The sequence below is a fragment of the Dicentrarchus labrax genome, unplaced genomic scaffold (genome assembly GCF_905237075.1).
Source record: "Dicentrarchus labrax unplaced genomic scaffold, dlabrax2021, whole genome shotgun sequence".
Classification (NCBI taxonomy): Eukaryota; Metazoa; Chordata; class Actinopteri; family Moronidae; genus Dicentrarchus; species Dicentrarchus labrax.
The window spans coordinates 2,411,816-2,436,109 of record NW_026136704.1 but is presented as its reverse complement, the minus strand read 5'-3'; the positions used below and the strand labels follow the sequence as shown (position 1 = coordinate 2,436,109).

Sequence of the window (24,294 nt, the reverse complement as noted above, 5' to 3'; positions counted from 1 at the left end):
CAGAGGATAGTCTTGCTGTGGTTGCTAAAATGGGACACAACTACTAAACTGATTAATTATATTCTTAATCATTGTATTCATATTGCATATAAGTATCTGTGTGAAGTTTAAGTGGAGTGGAGTGCATCAGAGCCAACAACCCACTGAAAACATGTTTTTTTATCACTTTGCTACACTGACCAATTGGAAAATCTACCAGATATTTGACATATAACTCTTTTTTGATCCTGTCAACATGGCTGTAGTGCTGCAAATCTTGATGACGCTCAGCATGCTGTGACTCCACTGACCCTGACCCTCAAAGGCTCCTATGTGCATGTCAAATATCCTCAAAGACCTAACATGCTTTCTGTGCCGGTTGTGCCTTGTTATGTACCTGACCTTCAAGACCTTTGTGTAGGGTTGATCTTATTCACTCTATCATGCCTGGTGCATACTGAAGGCATGTCTGCTGCACAGCTCCACACCTGGAGACTAGTTTGTTGACTCAGCCATATGGGGGGCTGTTTTTGTTTTTCATAGTCTAAATTGTTACTAACAATCCTCCCTTCTACTGTCTAGCATATCACTGGGACACATCAGACTGGATGCCGAGCACCAGACTGTCAGACATTGAAGAGGTGCCAAACTATGAAGCAGGTCCTGGCAGTGATGTAGCAGGCTCAGCTCCCCGCCTTGGAGGAAGCACCCGTGAACTGGAGTCAGACTACTATCTGGGAGGCTATGACATTGACAGCGACTACCCCCCTCCCCACGTAGAAGAGTTCTTGAGCCAAGACCAGCTGCCACCTCCGCTGCCCTCAGGTGAGGACTATCCTGAACCCTATACGCCAATGCCTGCCAACCTGCCTGTCTCAAAGGAGAGCACCCTGAGCTCTAGCAGCACTGGGCATCAGCATGCCAGGCCACACTTCCACCCTAGCCAATACCTGCCTCCACACCAGTTGCCCCTTGGGGAAGGGCCCCATGGAGACTTCAACACTTCAGTGGGTGGGGTAACCGCAGGAAATGGGGACACCGATGACTCTGTGTCGCTAAATATGCGACTGTCTGTTGGTGCATCATCAGCCTCAGACGTGTCAGCTCCATGTGGGCTGGATGACTCTGAACATGGCAGCGACTTTGACAGTATGGATGAGCTTCGTCGAGGGGTGACCATCATCACTGACTCACAGCAACAGACTGAGGTGTGATTGATTGACTAGTACAGGGATTCTGTCGGGTCTATAATGGGCCATAAGGAGCATAACATTGGTGCAGATGACAGTAAAAGCAGATGTTATCACAGGGGAAGAAATGCTTTGTCAACAATGCTAGGTACTACTACAACCATAGACATTGTCAGTAACAATGACATTAAAACTGCAAATTTAAAACCACATTTCACTTGTTCTACGTACTATTCTCCCATGCAACTCGGTCCAGAAATGGAAATGTTTTAACATTAAATCAAACTGTGTTGTCAGTCCTGTCCCTGCTGTGCTGAACAATCAGAAGTGTCCTTCCTGTTCTTAAAGGGATTTGTAACGTGAAAAGAATAAGGTAGAGAATGTAAATGAGGAAGACTAATTCAAATGAGACTAAAACAGATGTGGTAGAGAAAATCAGACAAAAGAGAAGGGACAATCATGTAAGTGAAAGCATTGTTTTGTTCCCTGCTCCTTTACAGAAGCCCAGACAACTTCTTTCTAAGAAAAAAAAAGATACAAATCCCCACGTTCCATTTTTTCCTCCTTGATTTGTAAACTTTGTAGTGCTCTGAGCTTGTACAGACTTTGTAAAATAGTATGACCTTACTGGTGAATAAGTATGAAACAGTGTTGTGGCCACATTTCAAAAAGCCATTGTTTTAATGTGGAATGTGCTTGTTCCTTTCCCAAAAAATCAATCCTCCACATCAAGCCATGACATTTCAACCATCCTTCAACCAGCCAAGAGATGCTGTGGGTTTTAATGCATTTAAGGCGTTATCTCAACATCACAAGCAATTGTCTTATCAAACCACAGTATTTATATTGTTGTCTTTTAAGACTACTATGGGATAAATATTTAATTCTAATATTACCTCAAAATTGTTTTAAGGTGATCAGCACTCAAGTCAGGATAACAGCATATCAACTTTCAATGCGTATCCAACTCTATTTTTTCAGACAGCACTGGAGAGGGAGGTTTGATATCAAGATTAACTTATTGTTGTTTTATCTCTTTAATAAACGTTATTAGCCGATGATAACAGTGGTGGTAGAAAGACTTCAGTTACATTTTTAGGTACTTCTACTTTTGTATTTTCTTGTATGCAACTTTTACTTCACCACACTTTGGAGGGAAAGTACTTCCAGTACTTTTTATAGTAACAATAGCAACTATAATAGTATAAACATGACTAAAAATAATAATGATGATGACAGCAATAATAATAATAATAATAACAATAATAATAATAAAAGCAGTGGGCTAGTCAAGTAGGAGGCACAATCTGATCGAGGCACAACCACAACCCATGGGAACACGTGAGAAGACAAAGCACAAACAACCACAACATAGTTTGTTGAATTGCAAAGATTACATAATTAAAACATGATCATGACAAAATAGTTTATCTTCAGAGATAGCAGAAGATGTAGTAATGTTACAAGACAAATCCTAAAAGTGCATATTAGTAACCACAGCCACTCTTAGCATTGGTCATTTTATGTTATTGAATTGCACTAGTGATTAGGTATTCGCTATGTTTTGAAATCCTACAAGCCTTTGTGGTGGTATGTCATTGTAATTATTCAGTCAAGAAGAAAATAGATTTTTTATTTGTTTCACCCCATTTGTTAGACCTGTTTAATGTAACACCACTATTCTCAAAAAATAATGCGGAGCAGCAACCTTTTTGATATAATAGCATTCCAGTGTTTTCTGTTACTTTGTAGCATTTTCACCATAACTGCAGACAGAAGTCAAACCCTTATCCAGGTCACTAATGGCGTTTCCATCTGGCCTCCAGACTGCTTCAAATCGTCACTGTCTGGTACTATAATCTGCCTGATCTATTCGGGCATGCAGCTCTTTTTTTCTTTGTAAAAGATGTATCTTTGTGTTTAAACCTCTGTACAGTGTATATAGCTAGGTTGTTAAAATGCTGATTTTGTAGATATGGAATTGCAAATCCTGAACTGCCTTTTCTTTGTTTTATTTGACTGTTGGATGTGAATAAGAGACTTTGGGATGCCAATTATTTTCACATCATTCCTCCTCTGCCACTGACTGACTGAATGCCATTTCAATGTTATAGGTGGATTTTGCACACTATTAAATACAGACATTACATCCCAGCAAATGTTGTTTTTTTGTTTTTTAAATTTTTTTTATCGTTGTAAGGGAATCTTTTTGATGAATTCCTAGTGTTCAAAGACATTAGGAAATGTCAAATGCCCCCTATGTGCAGAAATTGAGGGTATAAAAGTGAGTGTTTTTTTTGTAGCTTTGTTCTTTTTCAATTCAGTGCTGAAAATAAAAAGGTTCTTGCGCACCATGTCACCTTTCCTCAATTCTGAGATAAATCTGGCCTCACAGATCATTACAGTTGTCTACTGGCTGTCATGTCAAATACCTTTTGATGATACTTGAGTCTCACACCTCTGACATAAACATTGCCTCTAAAAATCAGCATGGTAACTCATTGTGAATGCTGATAGAATTCACCTCAAAGCATGGCTGTCTTTAGGCATGGTCTGTAGCAGCTTATAATATAATAACTACTGTTAATTTAATAACTGCCAATAACAATAATTCTTGAGTTGAACGTAATAACTTATAGAGGACCACACTTGCTCAAATAAATCATCAATCAATTAATACATTCATAAATGGCTCAGTGTATGAATTAATATGCCATGCTGTGGCTCAGAGGCAGAGCGGGTTGTCCACTAATCGGAAGGTTGTTGGTTCGATCCCCGGCTCTTCCTGCCACGTCGAAGTAGCTTTGAAGACACTGAACCCCAATTTGCTCCCGATGGGCATCGGTGTGTGAATGTGTATGAATGCATAAGTTTCCGTTCGATGGCCTTTGCCATCGCTGTGTGAATGTGTGTGAAAGGGTGAATGTGGCACGTAGTGTAAAAGCGCTTTGAGTAGTTGGAAGACTAGAAAGGTGCTATACAAGTACAGGTCCATTTACCATTTACCATTTACCATTAAACACATTCACATTAAGTACTTCCGGCACTGCAGAGGGTGGCAGCTTTACACAACAGCTCCCTCTCCCCCTCTCTATTTTCACTTCTTAACCTTTACCTTATTTTTTTTCTAACCCTCTAACTAGCACTGTATTTATTGTTGTAAATAGGACCCACAGTGTTGGTAGTTGTTTTTTATTTTTCGCCTTAGTTTGGCTTAGTTTTTGTTTATAAACAATGTGCAAGAATGTGGACCCTACGACCACCACACAACAAAGCGCCAGGGGTTACTCAAGTGAGGAGCTCCTCCAGTATTTATGTGTCGCATTTCAGAAGGAGATCTTGGTGGAGTTAAAGAGACGAAGGCGAGGAACTAGAGCAGGCACGTTGGTGAGGAAAAAGAAGACAGAGAGGTGGTGGAGATACAAGCCCTGTCTTCCCCCGGTTGTCATGGGGAATGTACGCTCGCTGACAAATAAAATGGAGGAACTCTTGGCCCTGGTCAGTGGACAACGCGAGTATGGGGGGTGCAGCATGTTATGCTTGACTGAGACTTAGCTGAATGGGAATATACCAGACTGTTCAGTGGAACTAGTTGGCTTCTTACTAGTTTGAGCAGATAGGAAGAAACAGAGCGTTAAGAAGTCAGAAGGAGGGCTTGCTGTCTTTGTTAACTCCAAATGGTGTAAATGGAACACGCCTGTGACGTCATCAACTACGGAGCATTACTGCCATGAAAAGGTCAGTAGGTTCAGTGGAGGGGACAAAGGGACATGCCAACAAGTCATCCACCCTCTTCCCATTCAACCCCCCTCCACTTCCTCTCTCCGCCCATCCTCTCCATTTACTCCATAGGATGGTGCGACAGAAACCACCTACAGCTCAATACAGGGAAAACCAAGGAGCTGGTGGTGGACTTTGGACTCCGGTGAGAGGGTAGAGGTAGTGGACACCTACAAGTTCCTGGGGTTGACAATCAACAGCAAACTGGACTGGACGACCCACACTGACAGGAAAGGACAGAGCAGGCTGTTCTTTCTGAGGAGGCTCAGGTCCTGCTACTTTGGATGTTTTAATGCTGTCTATTGGGCGGGACTTCATCCAAAAATCACTGGACTTTAATGACATGGTGATTAACCTGTTTGCATCGCAGAAAGGCCGTGGATGTGAGTTGCTTTTTAAATTGTATCTATCCACCAGGAGGAGTATTGGCTAATATCATTACCATTACTGGTACTTTACATTTCTATGTGGAACTTACATTGTGCCACTACATGTTGTTGGTAAAAGTGTTAAAAGTTTTTCCTTGCCGCTGTCACCAAGTGCTTGCTCACAGTGGGAATTGTTGGATATCTATTTGGCAATATAAATACATTTGAATTTAATTAACTTGAAACATTTATTTCGCAGAATAAACACATTATTCTTTATAAAAACAATTCCTTTTGATTCTCTGTAATTAGCTTGAATAGGAGGTAGACAATGACGCCCAAAGACAATATGTTTCTTTTTGCCTGGTTGGAGCCATATGCAAACCCAACAGGAAGTCAGCCATTATGGATTTAGCTGCAAATTCTGGCGATTTGCACACGTATTTTAAAAAATTGGGAATTGATCCGATCGACTTCAAATTTGGTCAGTATGATGTAAACATCATCATGATTAAAAATAGTGCTGCTTGTGCATTGAATCCGAAGGGTGTGTCTCTGGTGTGGCGCCAAAGTTTGACGTTTTGCCATGAAACAGGAAGTTGTCACAACTACAGCGTACATGGTCCAATCTCGACAAAACGTCACATTTGGTAAGAGTGCTGCCCTGAACACGTCTACATGACATGATATTCAGTCATACTCATAGCGCCCCCTACTGGCAACAGGAAATGTCATGTTTTATACTATCACATTCTGCTCCTATCAGATCCAGCTTAAATTTGGTCACAAGATGCAAAACATGTTGTTGATGATATGTGATGAATGTGGTAAGTTGTCGTTGAAGGGCATCGCGTCAAAGGTGGACGCACATGAATTTGCTGTAACTTGAGTGTACATCGTCCAATAGGCACCAAACTTGAAGTGTCTGATAAGAGTCTCAACACAACATCTATGTGATAATATTCAGTAAAAGCAATTCAGCAAATTGACCACATCCAGCGGAAATTTGGTCACAGGACCCTTAAATACTGACAATGACATCTTGTGAATCTTGTGAATTTTTAATTAACTGTTGTTCTAACATTTGATCGATTTTGCAGGGGCTAAACAGGCTCAACAACTCATGAAACTTGGCACACACGTCAGCATTATACATTTCATCTGGGTGTTGCCCATGGGTGTGTCAAAATGGCTCGATAGCAACCCCTACAAAGTTTTAAGAAAACAGCCCCGGGGCACTGTTTCTCGGACATGTATGAAATTAGCAGGCATATGTATCATGTCAGGAGCCATATCCTAAACCAAACAGGAAGTTCAGAGTGGTACATTTTTTAAATCTTTACATTTGGTCAAACAGTGTGTTGTGGCGTGCCTTCAAAAAACAGCCTTGACATGATGATAGAAACCCTAACCCTACCCCTACTGATAAACCTAACTGCAGTACAGATTTTCCATTTGCACCCAAACTTTACAAGTTTATTAAGAGCCCTGGCCTTAACACATCTAAGTGCTAATTTTCATGTTGCGGTCTGCACATCACACTTGCATGTGATGAGTTGCGTGGAGTGCAAGGGCTCGATCATCACTGCTTGCAGTTTTAATTGTGTATTGCATTTGCATTGCATGCATTGAATATAATATGAAATATCCATAAAATAAGTCATGTAGTCAGAGGGCATAAAAACTGTAGGAACCAGTGCTCTAGTCTGTCTCAGGATGTCTCCACAATACTGGAACTGTCTTGAACTGACTCTTGAACAGGTCATCTTTTCTGAGCACCTTTGAGGTGATCTAAGTTTAGAGCATGAAGGTTAACAAAATGCAATAGTTGGATGAAACAAGGTTCAAGACAAAGGCAATGCAGAACAAGACAGACAAAAGAAATATGCCACATCAATATACTATGAAAATATGTAATAAATAAGGCATAGGCAATTCAAGATCAAGCCCACTTTCAGTTATTTGTGAAAGAAAGCCGTAACAGTGAAGTGTAGTATATCATCAATAGGAAGTGGAGAATATGAAGTGAAGATGGATGCAGTGAGGTATACCTAGGTTGGCATTTCCAGGAGAAAGGTAAGAAACCAGTGTGTGCTGCTTTCTATTTACTGAATACATTAACATGTTTTCACTTTTTCTTTGAGGTTATAAGGCATCATGGACAAAAGGATTAATGAAGACACTGAATTAATGATTTATCTGATGTGGTGATGACATAGCAAGCCAGCATTGAAGCATTTGCATTGATTATGTTTCTCCATTCATTTATTGAGCCATTTCTGCAGTTTCACTGGCATTTCAAAGACTATGTTTTATATTTTATTTTTACATTCAAGTGGCGTCTAATGCACACCATGGTAGACAGGTGCACAGGGAAATGAAGACATGCAAAAGACAGTGTTGATTTCCTGAACGCTGTCAGCATTGTCAGAATAATGGTAAATTAACTGTACTTGTATAGTGCCTTTCTAGTTTCTGATTGCACAGTGATTTAAACTAAATGTCACATTCACCCATTCACACACACGTATAGCAAGTTGTAGCCATCAGTCATCAAATCCACAAAATGAAACAAGAACCTCTTTATACTGGAACCACACATTGCAACAACCAATCAAAATAGTCAAATCACAAACACTAGTAATCACATCAATAGAAATCCTTAAAATGAGATATAAGATCAAATACAACAACACAGAAATATAAAAAACTATATGTGCAATGAAAAGTAAGTCATTCTTTCAATTAAGTGATTAAGTGATAGGTGAATGGGAAGTAACATCTCTGCTGTAACTTAAAATATAAAATTATACTCACTAAAAAATACATTCTTTATTTTTGTGAAACAACTGGATGGAATTTTTAAATGGTGAGCAAAGCCATCTAGTGTACACTAGAGTACAACACAGCAGCTTTGGAATGCCAGAGGAGCCTCGCAGAGTTGCCTATAGTCCCATAGAAAACAGAGAAGGGAAGAGGGGGGGAGTGTCTGGAGAGGCAGAGAAGACGAGCGATGAGGAGAATGAGGTCTGGAGAGACAAAGCAGGGAAAATAATTGAAGGGTGAGGAGGTGTGAAGTCTGGAGAGTGTGGCTGCGAATCTCTCCTCTCAACATTCAGGGTCCCTGTTCTGTCAATGGCTCTCGGCGGGCCATGATCCGTTCCTGGTGGACTGCCAGCGGGGCGGCGGAGCGCCTCCGCACTCTGGCGCAAGAGGACACGGTGACCGTGCTGAGAAAACCAGCGGCCACTGAAGGACACAACTGATATTTTTGGCTGCTAGAGTGAAGCAGCATGCCAGCGATCACTCACACCGACGGCGGGGTGTGAAGGAGGGGAGATAGAGGCTATGGACATGCCGGAGGATGAGTCGTTGTTGAAGAACCGGACCGAACACGGGCCAGAGCGGAGCCAGGGGGCAGCGCGTCCCGCATGGGCAATCACGGCGCTGGCCAGCGTGCTGATCTTCACCACTGTCGTGGATGTCCTGGGAAACCTGCTGGTCATAGTGTCTGTGCTCAGGAACCGTAAATTACGAAATGCGGGTAAGATGCTGAAAGCTGTGTGTGTGTGTGTGTGTGTGTGTGTGTGTGTGTGTGTGTGTGTGTGTGTGTGTGTGTGTGTGTGTGTGTGTGTGTCTGTAAACAACAAAGAGAGAGGTACGGAGCTCTGGTTGTTAGACAGGAGGTGTTTGCGGGAAAATGACACCCAGTGGTAAGCTGGGCTTTACAGTTAATCGACAGTCTGTTCACAGAAGAAGGTAGGCTGAAACAGGGTAACCTCATATCTCATGCTGTTTGATAAACATTTAATCGTCTCCATCAGCAGAGAATGGATGAATGAATTATGAAACAATTTTATTAATTCTGCAGAAATTAATTGATTAATTCATTCACCGCTTTACTGAATGAGTTGTTTTCATTAGTCTGCCTCATTCATCACTGTCTCACCAAACTTGTCAGTTAAACTAATCCATTTACATTCCATCCACTGTAGGTTCAGTGGAGCAAATCGTCAGCAGATGTGAGGTTTCGCATAAATATGTATGGTTTATGTCACAGTTCAGGAAGATTTAAGCTAGGTTGATCGAGCTTGTTTCAATATAGGCAAGACTGGTCTTTTTTATTCTTAATGCTAAGGTTAAGGATTTAAAGAGTATGCTCCAGGGAATGAATTCAAGTTATATTTCTAAATATTTCTAAATGCCCAAAGGCAATGTATTATAAACCAGTATTTGTGAATATTGTGTAAACATAATATTCAAAATCCCTTTTGAATATGAGAAAGCTTCCAGAGTTGAAACATTAATCTTAATTATGTAGGACTGATGGTGCTTTATACTTCCAATCATCATTCAAAGTGCAACATTTAAAGTGTGTCTGTCATAACTGTGTTTTTTTTGTGGGAACAGATATACATGTTTAGTTTATCATAAAAGGGAATTTGACAAGGTGCCTCCTGCTACCTGAGTGGTTAAGATGTGTACTGACTCTTTCTTGCCCCATGCTTCTTGACTGTCAAAATCCAACTCAGCACACTAAATGAATAAATATATAAGCTAATTGTTTAACAAATAGAAATCTTAACTCAAATTCTACTTTTAACCTCATCTTGTGTTTTTTTTTTACATGGAGACATGGAGAATTCTATCATATCTGTGGGAAAGACATTATGGCTTCTTAGGAAGGACAACATTTGCAGAAAATACGATTTACATTTTGAAAGGATTTCATCCTCCCCTTCCAAGTGTGACGATACCCATGAAATGCATGAAAAACACAAATTCAACCTCTTTACTCAAGTAAAAGGTAAAAAGTACAGGCCCTGAAATGTAAAAGTATGATCTTGGTTTCTCTGAAGGACCTTTTAGAAGCTGTTTCCATGCAAGGGTATCTGAAACTTCAAATGGGGTAAAGTCTCCCTCTGTTGTTGTTGTCAAAGTCTTTTACAACAATTTCTTCATGTTCTGTTTGTCATGCATGATTTGCAACAGTCTTGATGTTGGGAAGGCGTAGAAACTACAGATATTTGTGTAAAAATATATGGGGTGAAAAGTTGTGAAAAATACTCAAGTCAAGTACATATACCTGAAAAAAACACGTAAGTACCGTGAAGAATTAGTACTTACCTCCCTCCTCTAATTCTGAGCTTACCCATTCACACAAACACACAAAAGCCATAAGGAGCAACTTGGGGTTCAGTATCTTGCCCAAAGGCACTTTTGACTGGACAGGTTGAGCTGGGATTCAAACCAGCAGCCAGTTAAATTGTTCGATTTATCTGCTGTCTCACTTGCTCTGACACTCCCTCTGAGGCAGCATTCACCACAGAGATGCAGCCAGGATGCAGAATGTAACAGAAATATTTCATGTCGTATTTTTTGTTTAGTAGATGGCTTACAGGTTATCAGCAGTATGAGATGGGCATGCCCTTTATATTTTGCTATGTAGAGGATAAGAGCTAAAGCACAGATGCTGTGCAACAACTGTGAATTTGTTCAGTATTTGTTAAAATGCATTTACTCCTTTCACTGTACCTTGGAAGACTGCACCTTCCACAGATGTTAGCTGTTCATGACAGCAGTAAGACAGTGGTGGGGAGAGTAGAAAGAAAAAATGTACAACTAGGTCCACTTACTAGCTATTCAGGAGCTTGCTATCATAATACATGATCTTAATTATGACTATATACAGTAACTGGGAAAACCCCATACAGATCATGATATTATTGAAAGTCTCAGAGAAATTACAAATTTGATCTTGTAGTGTTGTTTAGGGAAGTTTGAGGAACTTGTGGATATCTATTCTAAATGTATTTAGTAACCCAAGGATGGTGGATCCTCACCTTTATCTTTAAGGGACCCCTTTTCTTTCATTAACCCCTATATAAGTGACATATTTTATGGATATTTCATATTATCATATTATATAATATTATTATATTATATTAACAGTACAGAAAAAGTGATTAACTCAATAACTTCAGGTACTTTTTATAAAACAAGGAATTTGGATGAATTTTGAGCAGATTTTTTCCTCTGAGAAGAGTTTGCCTGATATTTTAAGAAAGTTTTTATGCATTACATTGTTTTGTTTTTTTGTTTTACATTAATACATAGGGGGTCGTTGTCCACTAATCAGAAGGTTGACGATTTGATCCTCGACTGCTTCTGCTGCATGTCGAAGTGTCCGTGAGCAAGATATTGAACCCTAAGTTGCTCCAGATGCTGTGCATTGATATATGAATGTGGAGGAATGAGTTAGTTTTTTTTTGTGATGGCCATTGTCATCACTGTATGAATGTGTGTGAATAGGTGGATGTCGCATGTAGTGTAAAAGCGCCTTGAGTGGTCAGAAAACTAAAAAAGTGTTGCAAGTACAGTCCATTCACCGTACATACTGAATAGCCTTCTTTTTGAAAAAAAAAATCACTGTTTAACATGTGTATTTGTTGTTCTATTAGCTCTTTGGTTGTTTTAACAGTATACTTTTCTAAAGCAGGATGACTGGGTTGAATCAGTACAGTAGATTATGTTCATTTATTAATTTCTCTCTGTCAATTTGACAGAGAGATAGCTGGAGAGAGACAGGAAAGGGGGGCAAAGAGAGAGGGGACGACATGCAGCAAAGGGCTGCAGGTTGGACTCGAACCCGGGCTGCTGCATATATGGGTTGCCAGCTCTACCGATTGAACTGACATCCTTGAGATCATTTATACAATGAAAACACATGAATGAAATACTGTAGACAGCCTCATATTGTTAGTTTTGTAGCCAGGTTGTATTGTAATTGCCCCAACAGTCCTGCCCAAACAAAGTTTTAATTTCCTCAAACCCACACACTGATTTTAGGCCACCTGTCATATGTTCCCCTTCCCCTTCCACTAAAACCCTGCCACAGTCCACAAACTTCAAAAATCCAGACTGATTGCAGGTTTTTGGGCAGCTGTGGCCCAGAGGTAGAGCGGGTTATCCACTAATCAGAAGGATGGCGGTTTGTACTCCTGCATCGTCTTGGGGGTGGCTGGTACACTGTACACAACAGCATCAATATGTGCTCCACATCATCATGGGAAACTCTATCTCCATATCGCTGCTCTTGCCTCTGGAGAGAGGATCAGCCACGGCTAATGTTTTGCCTGGTGCATATTCATCTATGGTACTGAAAAGCAGGAGCATTTTGCCTATCTCATCGATGATTTGATCAAGACAGTGAGCCTGTTTTTGTTTGAACTTGCATTTAGCTTCATTCCGTTTGAGACCTGCTTCTTCAAGGACCCTCAGTACCCCTGACAGGCGCTGGTTGTGTATTTCACATCCAATGATGTAAACACCTTTGACCTTGCCAGTCTTGGCATTATTTCCTCCACTGTGGGCAGTATGTAAAAGCTCTGTTTCCAGTCTGTCAGCAGTCAAACTTGAATTTGTTCGGTGGGTTAAACTTGGGCATGGCTGTGATACACAGATAAATGGTAAATGGACTGTACTTATATAGCACCTTTCTAGTCTTTCAACCGCTTGATGCGTAGTACACTTCATGCCACACATCCATACACTGATGGTAACTGCTCATCAGAATAGAAACTAAGCATTCATACACACTCATAAACTGATGCACAGCGTTGGGAGAAATGTTGGGTTCAGTATCTTGCTCAAGTACACTGCAGCAAGACATGCAGCAAGGAGACCCAGGGATGGAGCGGCCAACTTTCCAATTAGTGGACAACCCGCTCTAACCCTGAGCCACAGTTGCCCATCTACGGACCTTACATAGCATGTAAACATCTATCATACTCCCATAATAGAATGAGATGACAAGATGAATTTGTTCTTCTGTATCTTTGCTACTCTGCACTTGAAAAATAACAACACGGACTGTGTAACATCATACACCACTAAAAATGTATACTACACGTCAAGGTAACAAATGAATGGGATATTCTGGTCATAACAGCTTTCATTCATTACAGAGAATCATTCAGTGAGTGTTATTAGTTGACAACTAAGGCAACTAAGTAAGTACTAATCAAAGGCAAAAGAAGGGGAAAAGATACAAAACAACAGACTGGTTGTTATATTATTTTTTACATTTAAGATTTTTTTTACCAAAAAGATTTACTAAATATTATATATAATAATAACCCCTTTGTAATAAACAACATTTTGATTAGTAACTGTAATTTAATTATATATTTGTTCTCAGTAATTGACAATTATGTACAATTGTATAATTATTAATGCCTAGCTGCCACATACAACAACCCATCTAAAGCAGTTTTCCAACAATAAAACACACCTGCTATCTGTTAGATCAACATTAACAACTGCATATTTGGCAGCCTAAACATGCTCGAATGATCATGGCAATTTGCTCAAAATTCAATCATTCGCAAACTAACATTATCCAATTGTCCCTGTGCACGGGCGGCACCAAATGGCGGAGCCCCGCCCCCCTGAATCAGCCCCCAAGACCTGCAACGCCGACATATACGAAAACCGGTACGCATGTGTATCGTGATAAAAGAAGCAGAAAAGCCTCTTGGACCCATACCTCAAACCCAACAGGAAGTCGGCCATTTTGGATTTTGTGGTCATTTTTGGCGATTTTCACCGTTGCATTGCATGCAGGGAATTTATTGGATCGACTCCATACTTGGACACAGCCATCTAAAGACTTTCATGATTAAAAATTGTGCTATTTACGACATTCCGTTGAACAGTGTGGACGTGGCATGGCGTCCAATTTCGATCCCTCGCCATGAAAACAGAAAGTTGTCATAACTTCTGCGTACATGATCCGACTGCAACGAAACTTCACATGTTTGTCACAGAGTCCCGCCCTGAACACGTCTATGTGATAATATTCAGTAATAGTGAGAGCTCCACCTAGTGGGAACAGGAAGTATTATGTTTTATACTTTCATGTTCTACTCCTAGCAGGATGATCAGATCCAGCTGAAATTTACTTATGAAATGCAAATTGCCAATACTGTTGTTGCTGTGCACCTGTCTGTCTGTCTGTCTGTCTCTCTCTCTCTCTCTCTCTCTCTCTCTCTTTCACCCCAACTGGTCGAGGCAGACGACCACCCACCTAGAACCAAAGGATCTGTCCTCGGTTTCTGCCTTTTAACAGGCAGTTTTTCCTTGCCCTTGTCGCCAAGTGCTTGCTCATGGTGGTACTGTTGGGTCTCTGTAAATCATGTTTTAAAGAGTTCGGTCTAGACCTACTCTATTTGAAAAGTGTCCTGAGATAACTTCTGTTATGAATTGGCGCTATTCAAATAAAACTGAATTGAATTGAATTGAATTGAATTGAATTGAATTGAATTGTTGATGATATGTGATGAATGTGATGAGGGGGCATGTCTGTGGCGTGGCGTCGTATTTTGATGTACCGCCAGAACACACAAGTTTGCTATAACTTCAATATACATTGTCCATTTGGCTCCAAACTTCACTTGTCTGATGAGAGTCCCGCCCTGAACTCATCTATGTGATAATATTCACTGATAGTGAGAGCGCCACCTACTGGTGGAATATATTACACTAATGTATTTCTCCCAGCAGATTGAACACATCTAGCTGAAATTTGGTCAGAAGACCCTCAGAATGTTGACAATGACATCTTATGAATCTTATTGAATCTTTTTATTGAACCGTGTTGTCGTAGCGACACAGTGAGCATCACCTTGTTGTTTTAACATTTGATCGCATTTTGCGCAGGCTAAACAGGCTCAACACCTCATGAAACTTGGCACACACGTCCCCATGGCAGCATTTTACATTTCATATGGATGTTGCCTGTGGATGTGTCAAAATGGCTTGATAGCGCCCCCTACAAACTTTCAAAAAACCAGCCCAGGTGTCCTGTTTAGGGGACATGAATGAAAATTGGCAGGCATATATAGCAAGTTAGGACGTACAAAAAAAACAAGGAATCGGCTATTTTGATTTTGATTTTCACTTTCGGTGGCCATGTTGATTTTCATTTTCACTTTGTGAATGTATTTGAACAAACTCCTCCTAGGGAATTTATGTGATCTCCTTTAAAATTGGTCAGTACAGTCAGAAAATAATAATAATAATAATAGTACATTTTATTTATAAGCGCTTTTCTGGATACTCAAAGACACTTTACATAAAGACAACATAAAAGCAGCAAAAACAACATAAAATAGTAAAAACACTAAAAACACATCGGACTAAGCTAAACATTAAAAGCAATTTTAAAAAGTTGAGTTTTTGTCATTGATTTGAACGCTGGAAGGTCAGTGCAGTCACGGATTTGTTTGGGGAGAGAGTTCAAGAGGGAAGGGGCTGTGTTTGGTCCTGGGTGGTGGAGTCAAGAAATTTGCATCAGATTAGCGGAGGCTACGGGATGGATTGTGGCGGTGGAGCAGGCCTGGTTATGGAGGGCTTTGAGTGTGAGGAGGAGGATTTTGAATTGAATTCGTTGTGGGACTGGGAGCCAGTGGAGGTTCTGAAAAAAAAGAAAATGTTGCTGATTGAACGCTGTGCTATTTGTGACTGTACGTTAAAGGGCGTGTCAGTGGCGTGCCGTCAAAGTTGGCCATTTTGAATCAAATGTCAAACTGTAATGCCATTTCCGGCATTTCAGGGCTTCAATTTTAACTAACTCCTCCTTTTACTGATTTTATCGCATTGACTTCAAATTCGACACATTGGCGATCAAAAGTTAATCAAATATTTACTGATCCCTCGGTGCATCAAAATTGCTCCATGTGTATGAATGATTAGTTTCTGTTCTGGTGAGCAGTTGGCACCTTGCAAGGCAGCCACTGCCATTAGTGTGTGAATGAGTGTGGCATGTAGTGTACAGCGCATTGAGTTATCGAAAGACTAGAAAGGTGCTATACAAGTACAGTCTATTTACCATTTACGTCCTGAACAAAAGCCGCCGTTGCGTTGTGTGATTTTCTGTTATTTTATGCGATTTGCTGAGGAAAGCATGGCGATATTATGGATACTATAACTCTCAAAGTTTAAGTAATAATAATGACCTTTTTGGAGGTATCAATGGTGTCTCTTTTTGTAATTGTTGACTTTTCTCACAGAGGATATTTTTGTTTGCAGTCCTGTGTTTGGCCACTTGGAGAGATTGGCAACAAAAGAAACAGTGAGGTATGGGGATTAGGATGATGTTTGTTTGATTGGGGTGGACAAAGCACCTACATCAATTTCTGACTTTGGAATCTACTCCAGTTATAAAATCAAATCTTCCTTATTTCCATTAAGTGGTCATCTAGTTTCATCCTCCTTACCTGCATCTATACCTGTAAAACAATTTAAATATCTAGGCCACTTGGGCGGCTGATGCTGTGCATCGGTGTGTTAATGTGTATGAATTAGTTTCTGTTCGATGGGCTTTGCTATCGCTGTGTGAAAGGGTGAATGTGGCATGTAGCGTAAAAGCACTTTGAGTGGTCAGAAGACTAGAACGGTGCTATATAAGTACAGGTCAATTTACAAATAATTATTTGTATTTACAAACAATCTACTGATCTAGAAAGATGGATTTATCTCCCCAACTCCATACTGGCTTTTGTCTCTATAGTGAAAATTAAATTAATATTAAATATTATATAAATTAAATTTATATTGAGAGAAAAATGGCATCAGGAGGTGTGTCATTTTCCAAACTGGAACATTACTTTTGGTCCTTTGTAATAAGACCTCTGTCAGCCTGGTTCAACCCTGATGCTGTTGTCTCATGGAAATACATAGAAATAAATAAAGTTTACAACATATATATAGTCTAATCTGCCATTCCACTAAAACATGCCAAAATTCACTTTGGCCCTGTTATAACTTTTCACTCCCCAGACATACCCCAAACACACCAATCTTTCATAATTATTTCCTTCTCTCAGGAGCTGTCCCATTTTCCTCTCCAGTATGGAAGGATAAGGACATTCATGTTTCAGGAGATATTTTTGATGAAGCTGGACTACACTCTTTGAATGAATTGCAGACCACTTTTGATTTACCTGCTTCACAGTTCCTTCATGAAGGCCTATGGGGTTCCTTGGAAAACAACATTTACTATTTTAAAGTTACATAAACTACAAAATAAACAAGGTCAGACAAAGAGCTTAATGTCAGAACTTTACTCAGCAGATCTGGGCCCTTGGAGGACAGAAGTTGAAAAAAGATTGTGGAAATATTGTTGAACCAATAAACAATGAACAAATATGAACAAATATGTATAATGTTAGCTGGTCTGACAGCTGCAAAATAGATGTTGGCCCTTCGCTGGCAACCACCACATGTATTGCACAGTGGATTTATATTTATCTAGAAGTAATTAATATGGTGCTCTCAGTTGCCAAAATGCATGGTGCCAACAGTCAAACCATCTCCTTCTGGGCAGAGACACTAATTCAGGTTGAAGCATTACAAATTAAATGTAAGATGGGAGATTGGACTATGTACACTGACGTTATGACAACTTCCTTTTTCATGGCGAATCTTGAAAATTGGACGCCACACCACGAGCACGCCGTTCAACTGAATGTCATAAATTTGACAACTTTTAATCATGAATATCTTGAGATTGCACTGATTAAATTTGAAGTTGATCTGATAAATTCCCTAGGAGGAGTTCCATGGAATTAAAAATGGCTGACTTCCTGTTGTTTTGGGTTATGGGTCCAAGAGGCTTTTCTGCTTGTCCGATCATGATACATATAGGTACCAATTTTTCGTACATGTCGGTCATATGTGTCTTTGGGGCTAATTCTGGGGGGAGCGTGGCTAAGCCATTTTGTGATGCCTATCTGCGGGACCAAGACAATACGTTAGCGTTCACCACCACTGAATTTTGTGCAAAGTTTCATGAGGTTTCAGGCATGTGTTTCCCCCCAAATAGTGTTCAGATGTTAACACAAAGGCAAATTCTTTCGCCGCATCGCCATGGCAATGTGGTTATCGAAAATTCTTAAGATTCACAAGCTGTCATCGTCATCATCCTTACGGAGTTCAAACAGAATTTCAGCTGGATCTGGTAAATCTGCTGGAAGATATACATAAAAGTATAAAAATGACATTTCCTTTCACCACTAGGTGGCGCTCTCACTATTAGTGAATATTATGACATAGACATGTTCAGGGCGACACTCTTATTAGACAAGTGAAGTTTGGAGCCGAATGGACAATGTACACTCAAGTTTTAGCGAACTCGTGTTGTGGCGGTACATCAAGATTTCATGCCATGCAACGGACACGCCCACTCACCACAGTCATCACATATCATCAACAAAGTGTTTTGCATTTTATAAGTAAATTTCAGCTAGATCTGATCATCCTGCTAGGAGTAGAACGTGAAAGTATAAAACATGATACTTCCTGTTGCCACTAGGTGGTGCTCTCACTATTACTGAATATTATCACATAGACGTGTTCAGGGCGGGACTCTTATCAAACATATAAAGTTTAGATGAGATCGGATTATGTATGAAGAAGTTATGACAAATCCCTCACTTATGGCGAATTGTTGAAATTCCACTCCACGGGTAAACGTTTGGCGGAATATCGTAAATAGCACAACTTTTAATCATGAATGTCTTTAGATGATGCAGTTCATTCAAATATATGTGAGCAAATTGCCAGAACTGGCCGCTAAATCGAAAATGGCTGACTTCCATTTGGGTTTGGGATATGGCGCCCACTCGATTTTTTGTTCGCCTGGATAAGATATACACGTGTGCCAGTCTTTATGCATATCGGTGAAAGGGGCCAGGGTGGTTCAGCTTTGGGCACCTGAAGGGCCACTTTGCCATGCTCATAGTTGACTCCTAGAAAATACGACTGACTTCGCACGATTTGTGCTTGGGGCCTAATAAGAATCCTTCCAATTACAATAGGGCCTTTGCACGGTCAGTGCTCGGGCCCTAATTAATAATTCATAGCTTCAGATGTGCCCTGTGTTCTAAGATGTATGTGACACAACCACTGTCCCTGATCTGAATCTGGAGACTAATTATATGCATTTTGTATGTTTTATGCGCTTTATCGATCCATGTCCAATTGTCAGGTGTTGTTTTGTTTGCTCGTGATCTTCTGTTTATTTTCTTAGTCATAGTAACACCCCGAAAGAGTGATTTTCTGTTTGTTTTCTTAGTCTTAGCATTTCCTCGCAAGAGTGATTTTCTGTTTGTTGTTTTAGTCCTAGTATTACCTTGCAAGAGTGTTTATTGTTTTGTTAATAAAACTTTATTTTGATACTTTTGTCTGAGTTGTGCAATTGGGTTCTAGTCCATAGTTTGGTCGTGACAGTGTCTCAATTCGAATACTTCCATTAGTACACTTCAACAGTATGTAGTACACTATGCACACTATGTATTTACTTGTGTAGTGCAGTAATTTCATCAGCGTAGCACTTACCGGAAATGACGATTGCAACATTTACCATGTCACCTTCTTCAATGGGAATTTACAACCAGACAGAGCGTTAGAACCAATACTGGCTTGTTTTTGTTGATTTCTTCAGGATATTGGTAAAAAAAATACTTTTTCATTGCCTGTGTTGCTCTGTTTCATGCAAGGTGGAAATTACACCACCCACATGCACTAAATGTAGTCCTACTGAAGGAAAATGTACTGGTACGTTCAGGTGGTGGCTCCCCTTCTGCTACGTAACAAAAATGGCAAGCACTTAGGGTGAGAAGTGTCCAACTTTTTATGAGTGCACCATCGGGGGTACTCAAATGCACTGCATTTTGCCACACTTGACAGTGTAAATGCACTTATGTCCTCAAAATAGTTAGTGTAAGTATTGAAGTATTCGAACTGAGACAAGGCAATACTTGTTTTTATTTCATATTATTCCCTTATTCCCTGTGCATGGAGCCTGCATTGTTCATTATGTGACTTGATAGCATTGGTTGGAAGTTGAGGTTAGCTGCTAATGTAGCTTGGAGCTTTGCCTCAGGCAGATATGGAACAGGTTACAGAGGTTGGTAAGCTCACTTACTCTTATTAACTCCACACTGACCAGATTTGTTTTATTTTCATACTCAAGTGGCACAATAATAAATATACAGTATATGTATGTATGTATGTATGTATGTATCTTCAAGTGTCCTTGGGCCACAACACATCAAAAAATCCCACAACCCAACACCAAGTCAGACGACTGAAAATCACACAAGATGAACTATTATTGCACTTATTACTATGCTCTTTGGGAACGTTTCTCATTATAATAAATCAATTTTTTTGGTCATATTGACAAGGTGTTCTCACTACTTAAAGTGAGAACAATGAGAACGGGGAATAAGGTTAATAAGTAGCGCAGGCCGACCCTATTTAGCTATGGACAATTCACATAGGAGGCATGTTTATTCCTATTATGAAAATTATTTATTGACTGTTTAAGTCAACCGGTTTAAGAACCAGAGCTTATTTTGTGGAAAAGGTGTACTCCTGGTCCACACTACTCTTCTTAATAGTTCCTGTTTGGAGTCACGATTGCAGTGTTTTTGAACCATTCATTTTACCTCTACTCACCTCCAATCACAGTTTAGCTCCTAACTAATATAGCGCTTGCTATATCGATGAACATGACTGCGTAGCAGGCTGATATTGAAACTAAATATTACAGGAAATGCATTTCATCGTGTGTTTGATCATATTAATCTATGTACATGGTCCAGACTTCAAAGGTGCGGCAACAAGGATTCCAGAGAGCTATACTAGAATAAACATATCATCTGCCACACTTTTCTCCACCGTTTGTTAATGACTTCAATCTATTATAAAGTTGATTTAGTTAAACTTTTGTATTGAGCGTGCAGGAAGTGTGCAGGTCTATCCCAGAATCCCAATTCATAACAGAAGTTATCTCAGGACACTTTTCAAATAGAGCAGGTCTAGACCGAACTCTTCAAAACATTAATTACAGAGACCCAACAGTACCACCATGAGCAAGCACTTGGCGACAAGGGCAAGGAAAAACTGCCTGTTAAAAGGCAGAAACCTAGGATAGATCCTCCGGCTCTAGGTGGGTGGTCGTCTGTCTCGACCAGTTGGGGTGAGAGAGAGAGAGAGAGAGAGAGAGAGAGAGAGAGAGAGAGAGAGAGAGAGAGACAGACAGACAGACAGACAGACAGACAGACAGACAGACAGGTGCACAGCAACAACAGTATTGGCAATGGCAATCTAGCAGGACCATGGCAGGAGGCTCCACCAGGATCGACAAGAACCTGCAAGACGAGAAAGCACAAGAACTCCGGGGAAGAAGTGAAGTTAGTAACATGCATTAATGGAACATGAATGAGTGCAGAAAGAGAGAGGAAGGGAGGAGCTCAGTGCACCATGGGAAATCCCCCGATAGTCTAGGCCTATAGCAGCATAACTAAGGGATGGTTCAGGACTCACCTGATCCAGCCCTAACTATAAGCTTTATCAAAGAGGAACGTCTTAAGCCTACTCTTGAATGTGGTGAGGGTGTCTGCCTCCCGAACCACAACTGGAAGCTGGTTCCACAGGAGAGGAGCTTGGTAACTGAAAGCTCTGGCTCCTGTTCTACTTTAAGATACTATAGGAACCACAAGTAGCCCAGCATTCAGAGAACGTAGTGTTCTAGTGGGGTAATAGGGTACTATGAGCTCTTTAAGATATGAAGGGGCCTGACCATGAAGAGCTTTATAGGTGAGGAGGAGGATTTTAAATTCTATTCTACATTTTACAGGGAGCCAATGCAAAGAAGCTAATACAGGAGAGATGTGATCTCTTTTTCTAGTTCCTGTCAGTACTCGTGCTGCAGCGTTCTGAATTAATTGGAGCGTTTTAATGGACTTATTGGGGCAACCTGATAATAAAGAGTTGCAGTAATCCAGCCTTGAAGTAATAAATGCATGGATTAGTTTTTCTCCATCTGTCTGTGATAGTATGTGTCTAATTTTTCTAATATTACGTAAATGAAAGAAGGCAGTCCTAGAGGTCTGCTTTATGTGGGAGTTAAATGACAAATCCTGATCAAAGATAACTCCAAGATTCCTGACAGTGGTGCTAGAGGCCAAGTTAATGCCATCTAGAGTAACTATATATTTAGACAGTGAGTCTCTAAGGTTTTTGGGGCCAAGAACAAGAATTTCGTTTTTTTCTGAGTTTAACATCAGAAAATTGCAGGTCATCCAGGATTTTATGTCCTTAAGACATGTTTGTAATTTAGATAATTGATTAATTTCATCGGGCTTGATTGATAGATATAACTGCGTATCATCTGCATAACAGTGAAAGTTAATGGAGTGATTCCTAATAATGTTGCCTAAAGGGAGCATATATAAAGTAAATAATATTGGTCCAAGCACAGAACCTTGTGGAACTCCATGACTAACTATAGTATTTATTGAAGATTCATCGTTAACATGTACAAACTGCGAACAATCTGATAAATATGACTTAAACCAGCTTAGTGCAGTTCCTTTAATGCCAATTTGATGCTCAAGTCTCTGTAAAAGAATATTATGGTCAATGGTGTCAAATACAGCACTAAGATCTAATAATACAAGTACAGAGACAAGTCCATTGTCAGAAGCAATCAGAAGGTCATTATTAACTTTAACCAGAGCTGTCTCTGTGCTGTGATGAACTCTAAATCCTGACTGAAAATCCTCAAATAAACTATTGTTATGTAGAAAGTCACACAACTCTTTGGCAACTACTTTCTCCAGAATCTTAGAGAGGAAGTGGAGGTTAGAAATCGGTCTATAGTTGGCTAAAACCCCTGGGTCAAGAGTGGACTTTTTAAGAAGGGTTTTAATTACAGCTACTTTAAAGGACTGTGGTACATATCCTGATAATAAAGAAAAATTAATCATATCCAGTAAAGAAGTGCCAATTAAGGGAACAACTTCTTTAAGCAGCCTAGTTGGGATCGGGTCTAATAGACAGGTTGAATACAGAATACATCACAGAACATGAAATTGCCTCAAGTTTAGCTTCTATTAAGCACTACACTTTTCGTATATAAAAGGCAGAGGGGCAGAGATGATGAAACTGTAACCTGTAACTCTAGCAAAGCATCTAGAAGTATCCACTCCACTCATTGGTTCTTTTTTTTTTACTTTAACTCAGAATTTGTACAAATACATACTCTTCTTCAAAGACTGGATCAGAGATTTCCCCCCAGACCATTCTTAAAGAGTCATTGTTAATAGTAGTGTGTCACATGTAATTGTGTCAAATACAGGAGGACCATAGCTGACAACTTTATCACCACTGCTTTTCTCTGTGTACACAAATGAGTTTGAGATTGATCATGCTAATCTTAGTTGCAGATGATGGCTCTAGTTGCTCTATTGCAGAAAAGGGATACTGAGAGAGAGAGTCTATAGATTAATCATGTGTTAACTCTATATAACTGGTGTTTAACAAGCTCCTTAGAAATAAAACGTAAATAAACGTAAGTAAGAAAAAAGAGCTCATCATATAAAACAGCATAGATTTAATGCAGCCCTATAATGATGAATGGGCAAAAGGTTGGGATAGCTGCTGATTTCAAATACCTGGGTACATACATTGACAGTTGTCTTCCTGACCACTTTTTTAAAGAAATGTTCACATCTGGGGTGGCTGTGGCTCAGAGGGAGAGCGGGTCTTCCCCTAATCGGAAGGTTGTTGGTTCGATCCCCGGCTCCTCCTGCCACGTGTCGAAGTGGAGCAAGATGAGCAAGATACTGAACCCCAAATTGCCCCCGATGCACAGCATCGGTGTGTGAATGAGTTAGTTTCTGTTTGATGGACTTTGCCATCGCTGCGCGAATGTGTGTGAAGAGGTGAATGTGGCACGTAGTGTAAAAGCGCTTTGAGTGGTCGGAAGACTAGAAAGGCGCTATATAAGTACAGGTCCATTTACCAACACCTGCACTTGCTCAACAATTTATGAGTGAGCCAAAATATTCTGTAAACTGTGTACAAGAACCTAGTGGTAAGTATTCCATCCTTTTACATGATAA

General features: G+C 40.1%; 2 protein-coding genes and 2 long non-coding RNA genes across 12 annotated transcripts in view; 3 read left to right on the top strand and 1 right to left on the bottom strand.

Moving 5' to 3' along the window:
* Window positions 1-3,523, top strand: part of fat3a (FAT atypical cadherin 3a) — a 183,347-nt gene extending 179,824 nt beyond the window's left edge. For all 9 annotated transcript variants that reach the window (XM_051397901.1, XM_051397898.1, XM_051397897.1 and 6 more), the window contains one exon: window positions 562-3,523. In XM_051397901.1, the coding sequence (XP_051253861.1) occupies window positions 562-1,193 (632 nt within the window). In that variant the 3' untranslated portion in view covers window positions 1,194-3,523. The remainder of the gene's footprint in view (window positions 1-561) is intronic.
* LOC127362392 (uncharacterized) overlaps window positions 1-24,294 on the bottom strand; it is a 165,000-nt gene that overhangs the window by 137,520 nt on the left and 3,186 nt on the right. The gene's annotated exons all lie outside the window — the stretch shown is intronic.
* The window catches only part of LOC127362360 (melatonin receptor type 1B-B-like), an 81,722-nt gene continuing 64,241 nt past the window's right edge, over window positions 6,814-24,294 (top strand). The window contains exon 1 of the mRNA XM_051398011.1: window positions 6,814-8,861. Coding sequence (XP_051253971.1) covers window positions 8,666-8,861 — 196 coding nt within the window. The 5' untranslated portion in view covers window positions 6,814-8,665. The remainder of the gene's footprint in view (window positions 8,862-24,294) is intronic.
* LOC127362389 (uncharacterized) overlaps window positions 21,531-24,294 on the top strand; it is a 49,529-nt gene continuing 46,765 nt past the window's right edge. The window contains exon 1 of the long non-coding RNA XR_007884442.1: window positions 21,531-22,276. This is a non-coding gene — a long non-coding RNA (uncharacterized LOC127362389). The remainder of the gene's footprint in view (window positions 22,277-24,294) is intronic.